At 37.2% G+C, this 17,647-nt stretch overlaps 1 protein-coding gene across 1 annotated transcript in view; it reads right to left on the bottom strand.

The window, feature by feature from the left end:
• Positions 1–17,647, bottom strand: part of RAVER2 (ribonucleoprotein, PTB binding 2) — a 50,557-nt gene that overhangs the window by 4,178 nt on the left and 28,732 nt on the right. Inside the window, exons 5-11 of the mRNA XM_016208383.2 lie at positions 15,676–15,802; positions 13,119–13,204; positions 10,526–10,630; positions 10,267–10,378; positions 7,968–8,224; positions 4,386–4,497; positions 2,547–2,683 (exon numbers count right to left, since the gene is read on the bottom strand). Of these exons, the coding sequence (XP_016063869.2) occupies positions 2,547–2,683; positions 4,386–4,497; positions 7,968–8,224; positions 10,267–10,378; positions 10,526–10,630; positions 13,119–13,204; positions 15,676–15,802 (936 nt within the window). The remainder of the gene's footprint in view (positions 1–2,546; positions 2,684–4,385; positions 4,498–7,967; positions 8,225–10,266; positions 10,379–10,525; positions 10,631–13,118; positions 13,205–15,675; positions 15,803–17,647) is intronic.

Here is a 17,647-nt window from a genome sequence, read left to right as displayed (position 1 = left end):
AAAAGGTATTCAGTGTTCAGTAATTAATATTGTTAAAATGTCCATACCACCCAAAGCAATCACTATGAAAATTCAAATGGCATTTTCACAGCAGTGGAATAAACAGTCCTAAAATATGGAACCCCAAAAGACTCAAATCTTGAAAAACACACACCAAAAACCCAAAGCTAGAGACACCACTCTTCCTAATTTCCGACTGTATTACAAAGCTATAGTAATAAAAACAGTATAGTACTGGCATAAAAAGACACAAATCAATGGAACAGAGTAGAGACCAGAAATAACCCATGCAGGTATGCTCATGTAATTTATGACAGGGTAGCCACGAATATACAATGGGTAAGGACAGTCTCTTCAATAATGGTGCTGGGAAAACTGAACAGCCACATGGAAAAGAAGAAAACTGACCCCCATCTTACGCCACACATCAACATTAATTCAAAGTGGGTTAAAGACTTGAACATAATGTGCTAATCTCTCATATATGCTATATATGAGAGATTTTTTTGTTAATATCACAAAATGAAATATATTGGTTTAAAAACATTTTTTAACGGGAAATTTATATTTAAATACAATTTTAGAAATTAACTGTGCTTAATGAAGAAAAGAGAATCAAGTTAATTTATGTTTCTCTTGCTGTGAAGTCCAAAAGCTGAACCTGAAACTGTAAGAAAGGGATGTTAAGGGTTTGAGATTCCAGAATGACTGGTGGAGTAGTCCTTTTAGGTTCTCCATGCAATCTGACTTCGCTAAAGAGGCAAAACTTAGAAAAGGTAAAATGGGGCTAAAATCATGTCTTATAGAAATGTGTACTTGAAACCTATATGATCTTAATAACCAATGTCACCCCAATAAATTAAAAAACAACTTGGCGATAAACACAAAATGGTTCTAGAAATAAGAAAAAAAAGTAATGAGGGTAAGTTAAATTTCAGAAGTTTGCGTCTCTTAATTACAATTTTTAGCAAAAATCATTTATTAAAAGTGCTTTCCAAGTTGCTGTCTATGATAAAAATAATCTGTGGTTTCATAATGATTGTTTAAAGTGTGTTTAGGTTTTTAAAAATATTTTATATAGTTTGTCACAAGATTGGGATCTATCCCAGTCCACGCAAAAATCTTTTTGTCAAGGTTCACTGCACTATTTTCCCGCTAGATGGCAGCATTAGGCGCTATATGAAAGGACTAAGCATCATGAGGTCCTTTCCTTCCTTTTCTGTTTCCTCTTCCCTCATCACACATTCTGTGGCTGATTCACTAGAAAAGGCAGCCAGCTTCCTGGCAGGAAAGATGCCTTGTTGACCAAGAGCAACCTGAGATTACAGCCCCCAGGTAAACAGTATTCTAATGGGCAGCACAGCAGACAGCAACCTAAATGAACAAGCATCCCTGACCATTTCCTTGGCTTTTGTCACCTGGAAATATAATCAGCATACAATCAATGCCCTCATCTAAGTCATTACTTAAAACGTTAACTAATAAGGGAAAAAAGATGGAGCTTATGAAACATACAAGAGAGTGCCTTCCAGGTTGTACCAATTCATGATTACTGTTCCTTAAATATAAGCATGTTGCTACCTAATTACCTAGATTTCTCCACAGGTATACAAGAGACCCTATTATATACTGTGCTAATAGCCAGCTGCACCGTTTCGACGGTCTATCTGACCTGTGTTTGTAGTCCCCTATCATAAAGCATCCTTAGGCATCGACGGTTCTAAATGAATTCACATTGGGTTTCTTTTCTAAGTTTATTAGAGACAGATGACACAATCGCAGAGTTGCTCCCAGGAAATCAGTGGAAGCACTGGTCCCACAGACAGGACGGAGCTGAGAAGAAGCTGCCTACTCTGGGAAATTGGAAGGAATCGGAATTGTAAATCATAAACCTCTCGTGATCACATACTGCTAGCGAGACAATACTCAGATTAAGCCACAAAGAATAAGCTGAAGGGAAAAAAGCAAAAATGACATAAGTAGGTAACGGTACATCTCATGCATACAATACTTTTCATGTTATTGACTGTTTGGTTGAAAAGTTAGCATAACAGTGCCTGTAATGATCATCATGTTTCTACATATGTGAGCACTGCTGAAGAACAGGCATTTCCTTGGGTTTCTTAGTCAGGTTTACACTGGTGTCAATCAGAGGTCAGCAGAGTTTTTCTGCAGAGCGCTACACTGTAAATGTTTAATCTTCCAGCCATATAGTCTCTATTGTAACTACTCAACTCTGCACAAGGTGCAAATGAATGAATCCAGCAGTACTCCAGTAAAACCTTATTTACTAAACAGGTTGTGGGCTGGATTTGGTCTGTAGTTTGCCAACCACTAGTGTAAACAATGACTGATAAACAGTGCAAAATGATACTTAATCTCTTGAGTGTGTCCAAAAATTCCAAATGGTGAGCGAGAAATGCTGTGTAGATCAGTGCAATTTTAATTTCCTGTGATATTACAGGATTCACGATTTCATATTCAGTGAACTCAATATATAGTTGAACCATTTTTCTATATAGCCTCAAAATCTGAAACTCATTTACCTGTGCGTAATCACCAAAAGGCTGAGAGTAAGCAGTGCACTTTTCCAACGTGTGTTGTGATTCATTTCCCTGAGAGATTGCCTCCAGAATGTTGCTTGCAATTCCAGTCTTCTGCAGAGTGGTTTTACTTGCAGGGGCTACAGGCAAAATCAATACTTAGGTTTTAGTTAGGTTGCTTTATTATTAATTATAAACAGATTACACAACTCATTAATTCAGCATATTTTCAAATAGAACACAAATTTTAGTTTGCCAGTATACACAGGGTGTCCCCAAAAAAATGTATGCACTTTAACCAGCTGATAGTTCAATTTCAAAATTGAAATGTCTTTTAGTAAACATTGCCTTTATAATTATTCAAAGTGTGTGTATACATTTTGGGGCGATACCCTATATGTCTATATTATGCCCAGGGGGCAAAACATATAGTATATGATATTGTCTTACTCATTTAAAACAACTGAATGAATAAATGAAAGTTTGCCCTGCAGGTAAATCATTTTGGTGGAAACATTTATAAAATATATGTCCAGCCCAGCCGGCGTGGCTCAGTGGTTGAACATCAACCTAGGATCCAGGAGATGGCAGTTCGAGTCCTAGTCAGGGCACACGCCCGGGTTTCGGGCTCGATCCCCAGTGGGGGGTGTGCAGGAGGCAGCCGATCAATGACTCTCTCATCATCGATGTTTCTATCTCTCCTCCATCTCCCTTTCTCTCTCTGAAGTCAATAAAGATATATTTAAAAAACATACATACATACATATATATATATATATATATACACGTCCAATCTCCAAAACAAGGCATTCAAAATGTAAATAAACCATTCTTGTTAATGTAATAGTTGTAACTCTCAATTTTTAGACCAGATAAAAATACTGTAGGTATACTAAAAGCACATTAAAATTATGTCTGGCTTTTAAAAAATAGGAATTAATGTTTAGATTCAAGAAGATACTTAATCAAATAAAAGAGAATGCACATTAAAAACAAAATTCATCTTTCATCTCTTTTCATTCAATCCTATTCTTTTTCCCAGAGGTGACAGTTTAGACTTTATTTTCCCAGTTTACTTTATGCATTTACACATTCAAGTGTGCACATGTAAGAATATATAGCTTCAAATAAACAAATGGAATAATTTTATATATACATTTACTTTTTCCACTTAATTTGTTTAGAGATCAGTTCACATTAGTCCATATAACACTCAGTTACTTAAAAAAGTGTTTCAGTGTTCCACTTTATGATGAACTGTTTAACCATTCCCCTTTTGATAGACCTGAAGACACTTTCCAGTTTTTCACTATTGACAACCAATGTTCTAGAATATCCTAGTGCAGAGTATACCACATTTGTGATTTCCTCTTAAGCTGTTAATTTACACTAACTAAAGGCCTGAGGAGATCTCAAAAGAGTAAATGAGGATTCCATTTTTGCCAGTTAGTAGCTCATATGTTTTTGGTATATTTTGCTAGTACTCCAGATATATTAAATTACTTAGAAGTTTAAACCCCTATTTTAGAAATATTCTATATGTAAAGAATTATAATATTGCCAAATAATTTTTGCCCCATTATTTTTAATCATGCTTCAATAATAATTCAATAAATTGATTATATTCTTAATAAAATATTATAAAAGATATCTTCCTTAAAGTAGAATACATTTGAAGTGTTAATTTTAATTGTTCTTTCATTTCAAAGACTGGGGTCATAATTTAGGCTTTAATTGGTCAAGAGACATGATTTGCTTCTATTAAGTTAAAAACTGAAGTAAAATTCATTATGAAAAGTATTCAATAAAACTCCAATATATTAATACTGAGTTCTCACTTACATGATAAGCACACACTGGGCAACACACTTGCCAAGTTCAAGTATGGATTTTTACTGAGCCGAATTTCTTTTGGTGGTTCTCCCAAGAGTGAAGTCTGATTCTTAGAGGCAGCCTATTTACCAAAAACCAAAGAGCGGAGCTTAAAAATGCAGAAACAGTAAAGAAATACTTATTCTTCAATAAATCTAGTGGAAACTGTTTGAAGATATGAAATTATGAAACATTTCTGGATACTGATTAAAGTTACCACATTTCACCTATTATTTTTTTCAGTAAGTTTTTTAAAAAAACCTATTCTGGCCATGGACACAGACAATAGTGTGGTGAAGGCTGGGGGAGGGGGAGAGGAGAAAAAGGGGGACATCTGTAATACTTTCAACAATAAAGATAAATTAAAAAAAAACTATTTTAGAACCATGGAACTTTAGAACTGAAAGACAAAGGCCATCTTGTACAACCTTCTCATATGAACTAAGATAATTCATCTTCACAAGAAAATACAAATTCGATACCTTATTTCCAGAAACAAAGTTATCAATATATATTTTTAGAAGTACATTTAGTAAATGGAACCAGGCCTGAAACCTTTCTTAACAGTTATATTGCCCAGAATAATGCCCTGGACCAAATGGCATCACTGGAGAATTCTACCAAACATTTTAAGAGGAATTAACATCAACCCTCCTCAAACTCTCCCATAAAATTGAAAAAGAGGGTTGCCCAGCCGGTGTGGCTCAGCAGCTGAGCATCAACCTATGATCCCAGAGATTGGGGTTTGATTCCAGTCAGGGCACATGCCTGGGTTGTGGGCTTGATCCCCAGTGTGTATCTATCTCCCCCTCTCCCTTCCTCTCTCTCTGAAATCAATAAAGATATATTTAAAATTTAAAAAAAAGGCTCACCCACTTAAAAAAAAACTGAAAATGAGGGAATACTTCCTAACTCAGTCTATGAGACCAGCATTGCCCTAGTACTAAAGTCAGACAGGTACTACAAGAAAACTACAATATTGATGCCTTATCAATATTGATGCAAAACCATAAACAAAACACTAGCAAACCATCTGGCAGGACAGTATTATATACCATAACTGGCTGGGATTTTACAAAAATAATTCAATGTAACACATCACATTAACAGAATGAAGGGAGGGAAAAAAACACATGATCATCTCAGTTGATGCAGAAAAAGCATTTGACAAAATTCAACACCCTCAACAAACTAGAACTAGAAGAAAACTACCATAACATAAGTCATATATGAAAAAACCAATATTATACTCAACAGTGAAAGACTGAAATCTTCCCAAGACCAAGAATAAGATGAAGATGCCTTCACCACTTTTGTTCAACACAGTATTGGAAATTCTAGCCAGGACAATTAAGCCAGAAAAATGATATAAAAGGCATCCAAATCAGAAACAAAAAAGTAAAATTATCTCTGTCTGCAGATGATATAAAAAAAAGATTATACAAAAACTGTTAGAACTAATAAATGAATTTCAGGATACAAAAAAACAATATGTAGCCCCAATCAGTGTGGCTCAGTTGGTTGAAAGTTGTCCCATGCACCAAGAGGTCACTGGTTCAAGATTTCCAGTCAGGGCACATGCCCAGATTGTGGGCTCTATCCCTGGTGGGGGATGGGCAGGAGGCAACCGATCAGTGTTTCTCTCTCTCTCCCTCTCTCTCTAAATAAAAACATATTTTAAAAAAATCAACATGCAGAAACCATTTATGTTTTTTTACACTAACAAAGAATACAATAAGAAAACAATTGCAGTAGAATAAAATACTAAGGAATTAATCAAGGAGAAATACTTGTACACTGAAAACTACAAAACATTGTTGAAAGAAGTTAAAGACAAGTGAATGAAAAGACATCCCATGTTCATGGATTGGAAGACTTAATACTGTTAAAATGTCAGTACTACCCAAAATGATCTACAGATTCAATAATCCCTATCAATGTTCCAACCTTTTTGCAGAAAAAGAAAAACCCATCCTAAGATTCATATGGAATATCAATGGACCCCAAAAAGTTGAAACAATCTTGAAAAGGTGAAAAAAGAAACAAGAATGGAGGGCTCACACTTTATGATTTCAAAACTTACTACAAAGCTACATTAATCTCAACAGTGTGGTACTGGCATAAAAACAGACACACAGACAAATGGAACAGAATAGAAAGCCCAGAAATAAATCCCCACATACTATGATTAAATGATTTTTAATGAGTGTCAAAATTATTCAATGGGGAATGGACAGCTTTTTCAACAAAAATGCTGAGAAACCTGGATATCCACATGTAAAAAATGAAGTAGATCCTTACCTAACACCATATACAAAAATTAACTCAAAATGGACCAAGGACCTAAATGTAAGAGCTAAATCTATAAAACTAAAAGGAAAAGCTTAGGTAGAAAGCGTTATTATATTAAATATGGAAATGATTTCTTGGATATGACACCAAAAGCAAAAGAAAAAGATCTATGTTGAGTGACAAAACAAGCCTTAACAAATTTAAGAATACTGAAATCATATCAAGCATTGTTCTGACCACAGGGGTATGAAACTAGGTATCAGTAACAGGGAAAAAAAAAAAAAAGGAAAATTCAGATATGTAGAAATTAACTCACTGCTAATGGGTTAAAGAAGAAATCAAAGGCAAAGACCCTTAAAACAAATGAAAATGGAATCACAACATACCAAAGGTTATGGGATGTAGCAAAAGCAGTTCTAAGATGGAACTGTATTGTGGTAAATGCCTACGTGAAGGAAAAAAGTAAACAACTTAACCTGACACTTAAAGGAACTAGAAAAAGAACAAACTATACCCAAAATTAGCCAAAGAAAAGAAATAATATTAATTAGAGTAGAAATAAATAGAGAAGAAAACAAAGATCAAGAGAACAAAGGATTAGTGTTTTGAAAAATAAACAGACTAACTTTTAGCTAGACTAACCAAGAGCAAAAGAGAAAGGACTCAAAGTTATAAATGAGAGGAGACATTACAGCTGATACCACAGAAATACAAAGAATCATAGAAACTATTATCAAGAAATACATGCCAACAAACTGAAATTAGACTATCAAACTGAATAGACTATCAGAAATGTATCAAGCCAGAAAACCAGGCAAGTGTCCCAACCAGGAATCAAACTGGTGACCTCTTGGTGCATGGGAAGACACTCAACTGAGCCACACTGGCCAGGGCTATAGTAACAGTTTTTTAAAAAGTGCAATATTTTCTTCTAGTTTGTGAAGTGTACACTATGAAAAAGCCATCATGTCTTTGACATTCTAGCAATTATCTAGTTTGTAATCTATATTTTATACTTTACATTATTAACTTTCTTTGACATTTAAAAGTAGTTGATTGCTTTATACTTCATAAATTATATCACCTGTAAAATAATTAAAAATTATGATATTCTAGAATTAGAATAACCTAATTGAAGATAAAATTTAAAAGAACATAGATATACATATATATATTACATACATTATATATATATACATGTAGCGTTCACCTGCACTATTTGCATAAGCATCCACACAGTTTTCTTACTCCTGAACTCACCTCTGAGCCTTTTGGCTGACTCTGTTGTTGCTTCTGGTGTCCTGTCAGCAAACCTCCAGCAGTAAGGTTTGGAAAGCTCTGAAGATAAGCCTGTGACCCTGAGAAATTTCCTTCTGCTACTCCCACGGAGGCTGGCTGTTTCTCCTGAGTATTTCCATGCCCTGGCCCAGCTTGTCCAGTAATGTGCTGATTTGGAAAGAAAGGTAATATGCCCATTCCAGCTGTTATGGTTGTTTGAGTTGGAATCAGATTAGATGCTGTAGGGAACCACAAATGCAAAAAATTTTTGGTTAGACAGACTTTTTCACAATAGTCCTTTTGATTTTAAGTTAGAGGCAAAATGCAAATAAACGTTTTTAACTTATTGGAGAACAAAAGGTGAAGGTGAGGTTGAGGTTGTAAATTAGCAGGGAATTAGTATGGGAAAACAAAAACGGATAACAGGAATCATGCTTTTCTTAAACAACTTCCAGAATAGTCTCAAGGATATGATATTTTTTAATTCTAACTTTTAACTATATTTTAAAAGTTGAGTGCAGAATTTATGTAATTTTTGGCATTTTAGTGATAGTGTTTTTTTAATGCCCAATCACTGCAATTTGTCTGTTTCCATATCTGAAGGTATAATCAGTCTTCAATTTAAAAAATTCTCTGACACTTAAAAATTGATAAAATTAGATTAGCTCAACAATAAATTTGGTCAGCCAACTTGCACCAGTCCATCTCTTCCCAGCTCTCCAGTTCTATGTCTTCATGTTGGCAACTTGAATCAACCACGGTTGGAGTGTTTACACAAAGGAGTCACAAATCCTACAAATCAAGGCTTTCTTAACCTAGAGCGCTAGTGAGCTATTTTAAACATCAGCACACTATTACTTAAAAAAATCAATATTTGTTAATAGATAAGCACCAAATTTAACACATGGAAGTTTTACATTTTTATTTATAGAGTATAACAAGGAATTCTGTGGGAAAATGATAGTTTTAATAGGCAAATTCTGAACCATTCCACTTTTTGAAAGTCTATAGGTCAAAATTAAATAAAAGGGGCTATTTCAAGTCCAGTTTATATTTTACAAATTCACTAAACAAATTTCTGAAATTATTTTTAGTATTATATACTTAGAGATGAATACTTTAGTTTTATATTTAGCAATATAGTTATTTGAACACTGAATTTTCGGTGTTTTTTATGCAGCACATGCTAAAGGGCTTATTATTTAATCCAACACAAATAATAAACATCTGCATAAGCTTTTAGGCATACAAAATTTAATTTTTAGGACAGACCCCTTCATACCATAAAAATTTCTATACCTGTCTACGTAATGGTTTAACTTTTGCCCAGTCAATACCAACAATCAGAACTGACTGAGTTATTTTTAAATATATCTTTATTGATTTCAGAGAGAGGAAGGGAGAGGGAGAGAGGAAGTGAGAGGGAGAGAGAGATGGAAACGTCAATGAGTCACTGATGGGCTGCCTCCTGTGCGCCCCCTGCTGGGGATGGAGCCTGAAACTCAGGCATGTGCCCTGCCCGGGAATCCAACAGTGATTTCCTGGATCCTAGGTCAATGCTCAACCGCTGAGCCACACCAGCCTGGCTGATTGAGTTATTTAATCATTTCACTTGTTGGTTTTATGTACAAGATATATATGTTACCCACCTATATTTTTAAATTTTAATAATGGTGGCCCTTTTTTCCCTCAACATGCTTACTTCAAACAAATTTCAATTAACTTGCAAACAGAAAGCATCTTTCAAAGTCATATTCAAGTAAGAAATCATGGTAACCACCATGCTCCTGTTCTTTTAATAAAAATTGTACACATATTATGTTTCTTCTAACACTAATTTGGGGATCACATTTTTAAAAAATGATACAAATAGATAAACTTTAAATTTACCAAAAAATAAAGCTTTTTAAAAAAATAAAAGCTCAGGGTTTCTGATCTAGGCAAAAAGTCAGTGGATGCCCGCGCAGTGTGTTGTCAGCCCGCTGGGCAGCCTGTCGGCCTCCGGTGGATGTGTGTCTGCCTCGTGCTGCTGAGAACCTTCATCGATATGAAAGCTTGTCCCACAGGGAACGCCGCATCCTGGCACGGGAGCAAGTCGGTCAGGAACTTGTCAATAGTTTTCTAATATTGAAAACAGAAAAGCTAAAAGGGCTCTCTCTGGGAATTTTAAACGACGGCATAAAACTCAAATGTGACCTTCCTGTGAGACGTAGACTACCGGTCAACCATCTTTAAGCCTCAAGTCTGTCTGCTGGCGTCCCAGGGAACACCCATCACTTACTTTTATGCGCGTCCCCGTGGTGGCCCAACTCCGTCTTCAAGGGCAGGGCTGGCCCGAGCCCCACTGCGCCCTGAAGCACCATGGCCGGGGGTTCGCCGAGCAAGCCCGGTTTCTGCGAGGAAGGAAAGGCAGGCAGGCTTTTGCCAAAGGCGGCAGGGTGACTGACCTAAAAGGCTAGCAAGTGAAAATTCAACCTGACCCACAGCCTGATTACAGCGAGAAAAATGAACTCACTGCGAAGAAAACACAACATACTTACGTTATTAGTATGAATATTCTCAAACTTCATTAACTGTTGCTGTGCCAGTGGTACGTGGGAAAGGTTCTGAAGGAACAAATTAGAAGTATTACCCATAATTGAGCTCTGTGAAAAATGTAAAACATTAAGTTAGTTTAATTTTTAAAAGCTGCTTACTGTATAACCCAACTCATATAGTTCAATTCTCAGCGATCTGAGCAACAGCAGAGGCTTCTTTGTATCTCACTTTTCAACTTCAGGCAACACTAATTCATTCTTGTATAATACACAAGATGTGACCACACGGTCATGAAATGAACTCCACATCCTCTCCTCTTCCTCCCCCCTCCCCTCCCCCCTCCCCTCCCCTCCCCTCCCCTCCCCTCCCCTCCCCTCCCCTCCCCTCCCCTCCCCTCCCCTCCCCCTCTCCGGCGTTAAAGTCAGCATCATTCAATCATTTACTTATTTCACTTAATTATTCAACAAAGGTTCACTGTGCGCTTTCTATGTGCCAGCCTCTGCTATAGTGAGAAGTATGACAACGTGATCTGCCTTCAGGGGCCTCACAGTCCCCTGAAGAAAGAGGCACTAACTAGTTATAAAAACACGGTCACAGATGGCATTGCCCACAAGAAGGGAAAACGCAGGAGCCAGGGGAGCGAACAGCGGGGAGCTGACTGAGAATGACCAGTTCAGAGAAGGGCTCCCCAGGAACTAGCTGCTGTGCAGACACCGGGGGCTGCGGGGAACGGACTCGATGAAGTCGGGGGAGTCGGATGGTGGCGGAGTGGGGGGCAGCCCCGGCAGAAGGGAGAGCGGGAGCAAAGCCTAAGGAGGGGAGAAGGGGCCACGCTCCTGTGAGGACCAAAAGCAGGCCCCGGGCGGAGACGGCGATGCCCGGTGAGCACGGGGTCAGGCGAGCCCAGCTCGGGCAGGCCTCACCGGCAAACGCAAGCATTTTGACCTCTATCCTAAAATAAACATACTGTCAATACTCTGAACAACCCTCTCATATCACTCTTCACACCTTAATGTAATTCTTTTTCTCTGTTCACTGAAATTCTCTAAGCACAGGGACAATGAGTGTGTATTCAATGCTGCAGCCTCAATGATTAGCAGAGTGTTAGATTCTCGATAAAATATGTTGAGTAAATGAATGAAGGCCCTATAATGTACAAGGTCCTATGCTAGATTCTAAGGATGAAAAATAAATAAAAGATAGGCCTTTCCCTTAAAAAGCTAGGTTTAGGACGAGGCGTTCATTCACCCAGTCTGCAATCACCTGTGTCGTGTATTAGGTTTGATTTGTAATTGGGCTTCTATGTAAATACAGCCTTAACACTACCTGAAGTGAATGTTCACTCCAGTATTATATTTATATTTGCAAACACATTTTACAATACTTATCTGAAAAAGGTAAAACAAATTTTTACTCTCATAAATATATGAATTATTTTTATAACAGCAATTAAATTTTAAGAATGAGAGTTCTTGTTCATTCGTTTTTGTATTTTTCTTTCTATAAATACTTTTTTGAGTTGGGACCACATAAGAGGGTTTGTTTTGAGCTACAGCCATGCACCACGTAACAACATTTTGATCCATGATGGACACCAAATATATAACAGTGGTAGAAAATAAAAGCTCCATGCATGTTGTGGCCCCTGAAGACCTTCCCGTGGGACAAGGTGTGGAGGTGGAAGAAGTGATATTGATGATCCCGAAGCTAATGTGTATTTGTGTCCTAGTTTTTAACAAAAAAGTTTAAAAGGTAAAAATAATAAAATTTTAAAACATAAGAAATAAAGATATAAAGAAAGGAAATATTTTTATAAATGTACAATGTGTGTTTTAAGCTGAGTTAAAAACTTAAAAAGAATTTAAAAGTTTATAAAGTAAAAAAGTGACAGTGAGCTAAGGTTTATTTATTATTGAAGAAAAATATTTTTTATACATTTAATGTGGCCTAAGTGTACAGTGTCTATGAAGTCTACAGTAATGTCCAGTGATGTCCGAGGCCTTCACATCCACTCAGCTCTCACTGACTCACCCAGAGCAGCTTCCAATCCTACAGGTGTACCAATTTTCACCTTTTATACTGTACTTTTACTGTACCTTTTCCATGTTTAGATACAAAAGCACTTACCACTGTGGTCCGACTATCCACAGGATTCAGCACAGTGACACGCTGCCCAGGCCTGGAGCCCAGGAGCCGCGGGCCGGCTAGACCGTATACCCGGGCACCGCTCAGGAGCCTACGCCATCTGGGTTGTGTACGTGCACTCTGTGAGCTCACGCATGCTGAAATCACCTAATGCATTCTCAGAGCATATCCCTACTGTAAATCAATGCACGAGTGAGCTGATTTATATACAGGAAAATATACCACAAAATATACTTCTTCCCTTCAGTAAGTATACGTATATAACTATGTTGCATTGATTGGCTTAATTTGATCTGATGTACTCATTAAGTTTTTTCCCCTCCATGGCCATACTTATGCATAGAGATTTAAAAAAAATACTCATTTAACGTCTTAAGACCTTTACTTAGGAACAAACAAAAAATTCCCTCCAAATTTTTGGTGCTGCAATACTCAGTGCTATTGATATACCTGATGTGCTTTATTCAGATGTAAAAGTGCAGGGGAGATGGGTGGGTTCATCAGATGTGGCAAGCTGTGAGGTGTTCCAAGAACGGCTTTAAGAAAATAAAAGTAAAAATTTAACTTTATGATATATATGGAATTTAAAAATAAACGAAACAAACTTCTAAAAGGATAAATGACTACTTCTTTAAACTTTCAACAAATTAACTGGAAGTTCACTTATATACTGACCTTGTCATTGCACAGGGACCCTTCACTCCGCAGGCCGACACTACCCCTTGGGCCAAACCTGCTAGGGCTGAAGTACTTCTTTCAACACTAATATAATCTTGGCTGCATTAATAGAAATGTAATGATCATAGGAAGGAGATCTCACTGCACTCTGCGCTGGCCAGATGCCCATGCCTGTGTACACCACAGCTCAGGACAGCCCAGAAATCCTGGCTTTATCTACAAGAGGACCACTTGGAGGGAATCTAGACAGCATATCCTAACGTGCTATGGAAAGTCAAATATAGACTCCAAAGTATAGTCTCCAAAGAGGCGTAAAAAGAAAACATTAGCACTCTTATTTATATTTACTTCCATCTTAAAAAAATAAAATCATTAAGCTTTAAGATTTCTTCCTATATGGGTTGACAAGAGTGTATTTGACATGTATGTGATACATGCACTGTATATATTGGGGCTCTGCTCAAAATTTATTTCACTGGTAGAATTCCAGAGTCAAAAAATAAAGAAAAGGAGGCCTCTGGTCTGGAGACTAGAAGACAGGGAAAAGCCAAACATGACTAAGACTTCATGTTAGTGTCTTCAAATATTAGAAGGCTTTTCTTCCGGAGGAAAGAACATATTTATTCTCTGATTCTTCAGAGGAAGAACTAGAATAAGTGGCTAAAGGTTATGGGAATTACCATCTAATAAAAAGAAAAAACCTTTTAGTAATTAAGTATGTCAAACCAGGGACTAGGCTGCCTTGGGAAATAATGAGCTGCTTATGCTTCAATTAGCCAAGACATAACAAGGATATCTCTATACCATTAAAACTGCAGAACAGCTATCAGATTGCATATTAGACTGAGCCAGAAAACCTCTAAAGCTGCTGCTTACACACAAATAATTGATGAGACTATGAAGTACTTAACATGAATATTGTTGTATAAGAACTACCTTGGTCCTTGTGCCTGGCTCCTGGAAGAAAAACTCTAAATCTTTGGAGTTTCCCCAGTGACCAGAGTATCTGTGTTATGCTAATGAGGTGACTCTAGGTGGGCCCCTAAATAGCTTTAGGATGGGGGTGGCCATACCAGAAAGACCAACCATGTGGTTAGAGGACTGGGTCTTTAAGCCAGACTCCCTGACCTCCAGAGAAAGGAGGAAGACTGAGGGTTCAGTTCCATAACATGGCCAAATATCATGCCTACAAAAGGAAACCCCAATAAAAACCTTGGACATCGAATTCAGTTCGGTAGAGATCCCTGGGTGGTGAACAGATTGATGTGCTGGGCGAGTAATGTGCCTGATTCCATAAAAGCTCTGTGTTCAAGACCCTCCCAGCCCTAGTCCTAGGTGTCTATTCCTTTGGCTGTTCCTGAGTTGTATCCTTTATAATAAAATTTTAATCACAAGTATAGTGCTTTCCTAAGTTCTGTGAGTTGTTCTAGCAATTTATGAAACCTGAGGGGGTCATAGGAACACCCAAATTTTTAACCAGTTGGTCAGAAGTGCAGTGGCCTGGGGACCCCCCGACTTTGTGGCTGGTGTGTGAAGTAGGGGCAGATGTGTTGGGGACTAAGCCCTTAACTTAGTGGGGTCTAGGCTAACTCCGGGTGGTTAGTGCTAGAAATGAACTGCAGTGCACTGATTGGCGTTAGACCTGTTAGGGCTGAAACTGAATAAACATATTTACTCTAAACATTTTTACTCTAAAACTTAGTGTTGAATAGGAATTCACTTCCTCATAATGCTAAAGTAGACATTATGTGTTTATACAGTTGTTCATTTCAGAAAGTAAGTAAGCTCTTATCAGAGAAAGAACACTAAATAAGTAGATTTTTAATGTATGCCGTAATGATTTAAGATTTCCATAATACTTAGAAAATAATGTTTTGGTTATTTTCTACAAAATGAAACAATTTTACAATGAAAACAAAAAAATAAGAGCAAAGAGGAAACGGACCTTTAGCACTTTTCAATAAAGTAAATTCTGCTAAAAATATTACATAGAAGAGTATCATATCCTTTGTTGATATAGTTCATAACAATGTAGGGTATTCTGGTCTATAAATTCATGTCAACCAGGAGCTAAACAGAAGGTTTAATATTTAACATTTGTTAATGGTAAAAAAAAAAAAGGGAAGGAAGGAATTAGGAACACATAAGCAGATTGTATCCACCAAAAAGAGTCAGAACATATTATCACCTCAGATCATTAATTAAAATTCACTGAAAATTCCTAGAAAATGAATATTTCTGGATTAATTTAAATGTGTTTTTCCATGTAAAACAGCACAATTAACTTCATGCCATCAATTTAGATGTAATCCGTGCACGTGGTGCTCACCTGGTTTAACAGCTCGCCCGCAGAGCTGGGGTTGTAGAAGAACTTGTAACATGGCAGGGTTGTTTAAACTCTTCATAATTTGTACAGGATTTGGCTCTGGAAGTAAGCCCTTCTGATTACTGTGCATCTTCAATGAATATAGAAATATTTTCGGAAACATTAGGACAAGGGTAAGTACAAAAGATGACATTTTAAAGGCTTCTTCCAGAAATTCTCATTCGCCTGGTAAGATTTATTTTACGATAAACACAATTTGCTTTGTATTACACATTTGTTGTATACATTTCACCACAGTCCCTAATTATGTTATATTCTACTATACAGCGTATTCTAAAATCTTCACAGAATGTCTCAGAAAATTGGCTTTAAGAAGACTAACAATTTAGCAAGGTAAATCTCTTAGTGCCATACAAGCAGAAAGATACCTGAATTTACTAACAGGAAGACGACAAAATGGGACGAGCCCGATTATAATGCTGATCTCTACAGTGTAATAATGTGGATTGCTTCCCTTATCAACATTTTCTTATAATAAAGGTCTTTATTTCATTCCTTAATCCTCTAATATGGGAAAGAAGATGGACTGGCCTTACATACATGTAACTGGGTAGCTTCCTAAAAACATTCAATTGTTCTAGGTTTAAAAAGCCAGCCTGATAGAGGATATTGGTATCACGTTATAATAGCAAAACTATAAACTGCTAGCCACGAGAAAAGGGAGAACCGACAATGACGTCTGGAATGCCTCTCCACACTCTTAGAAACGTAACAGATTTTTATTGGTAGCATGAAGCGAGGACAAGTAGCTACGAAGAATAGCCAATTAGAAATACTGGGTATGAAAACATTACTGTAAAAAACAAACAAACATAGCAGCTCTCCCTCGCTACATCCTTGGCATCATTCGAAGCGTTTTCCATGCATTATATCACTCAATCGTCCAAAGCAACTCCAAGGGCTGGTCCACGAGCCCCACGACACAGGCGAGGGGGCGAGAAGCCTGGCACGGCAGTGCCCTAACTATCCTGGGCCGGAACAGGCAGGTCACCGGGTTCAATATTAGGCCCGTGTCTCAAACCAAACTGGTGACCTGGAAGATCCGTTCAAAGAAAGCTCCCAAAAGACATCAGCAGAGGGGGGAATGCAAACGGGGAAGACAAACCAGGGGAATGGAAAATGCAAACAGAAGAAAAGAACCAGCAATGAAGAGGCTAGAAGTGCCAGCCTGTGTAAAACAGGGATCCCTGACGGAGAAAACAAAGAAGGACCTCTCTGAAGATACCATGACTGAAAATTTCCCATTATTAAAAAAAAGTTAAAGAATGAAAGGGTTCATAGAGTTCCAAATATGATACATCCGAAGAAAGCACATCTAGTCACATTTTTTTGGTGCAGTTTAAGAAGATCAAAGCCAAAACAAAAGTGTTAAAAGCGGGTGGTGGGCACACAGAGCAATATGTAGATCTTGTAACATAGAAACCCACACCTGAAACCTATATGTTCATATTAACCATTGTCACCCCAATAAATTTAATAAAGGACAGAAAAACTTACTGATTAAAAAAAAAAGTTGAAAGCTGTCAGTGAGAAAGAACGTATCTCCAAGAAACAAGAAGCAGATTAATATCATCTTCTCTCTCAAAGCAACAGCACTGGATTCAAGAAGGCCACAAATTAATATTTTCAAAGTGCTGCAGGAAAAGAAATTTAAATCTAGATTTTTTATATCCAGCTGAGTTATTACTTAAATATGTGAAAAAAATATATCCACAGTCATACAAATTCTCAAAAGCTTTACTACACAAATTACCCTCTCTGAAAATGAGAAGAAACAATAAAAGCATGATGCACGGAAATTAAGGCGTTCAGTACCATCAATTTCAATCTTGCATACAAAAGCCAGGACCATAAAACAAAACAAAGCAAATGTATGGAACAATGCCTGACAGAGTGAGGAGAAAGAAAATTCACA

Source organism: Miniopterus natalensis, chromosome 9 (assembly GCF_054644295.1).
Source record: "Miniopterus natalensis isolate mMinNat1 chromosome 9, mMinNat1.hap1, whole genome shotgun sequence".
NCBI lineage: Eukaryota > Metazoa > Chordata > Mammalia > Chiroptera > Miniopteridae > Miniopterus > Miniopterus natalensis.
This window is presented reverse-complemented; position numbering and strand designations above follow the sequence as displayed.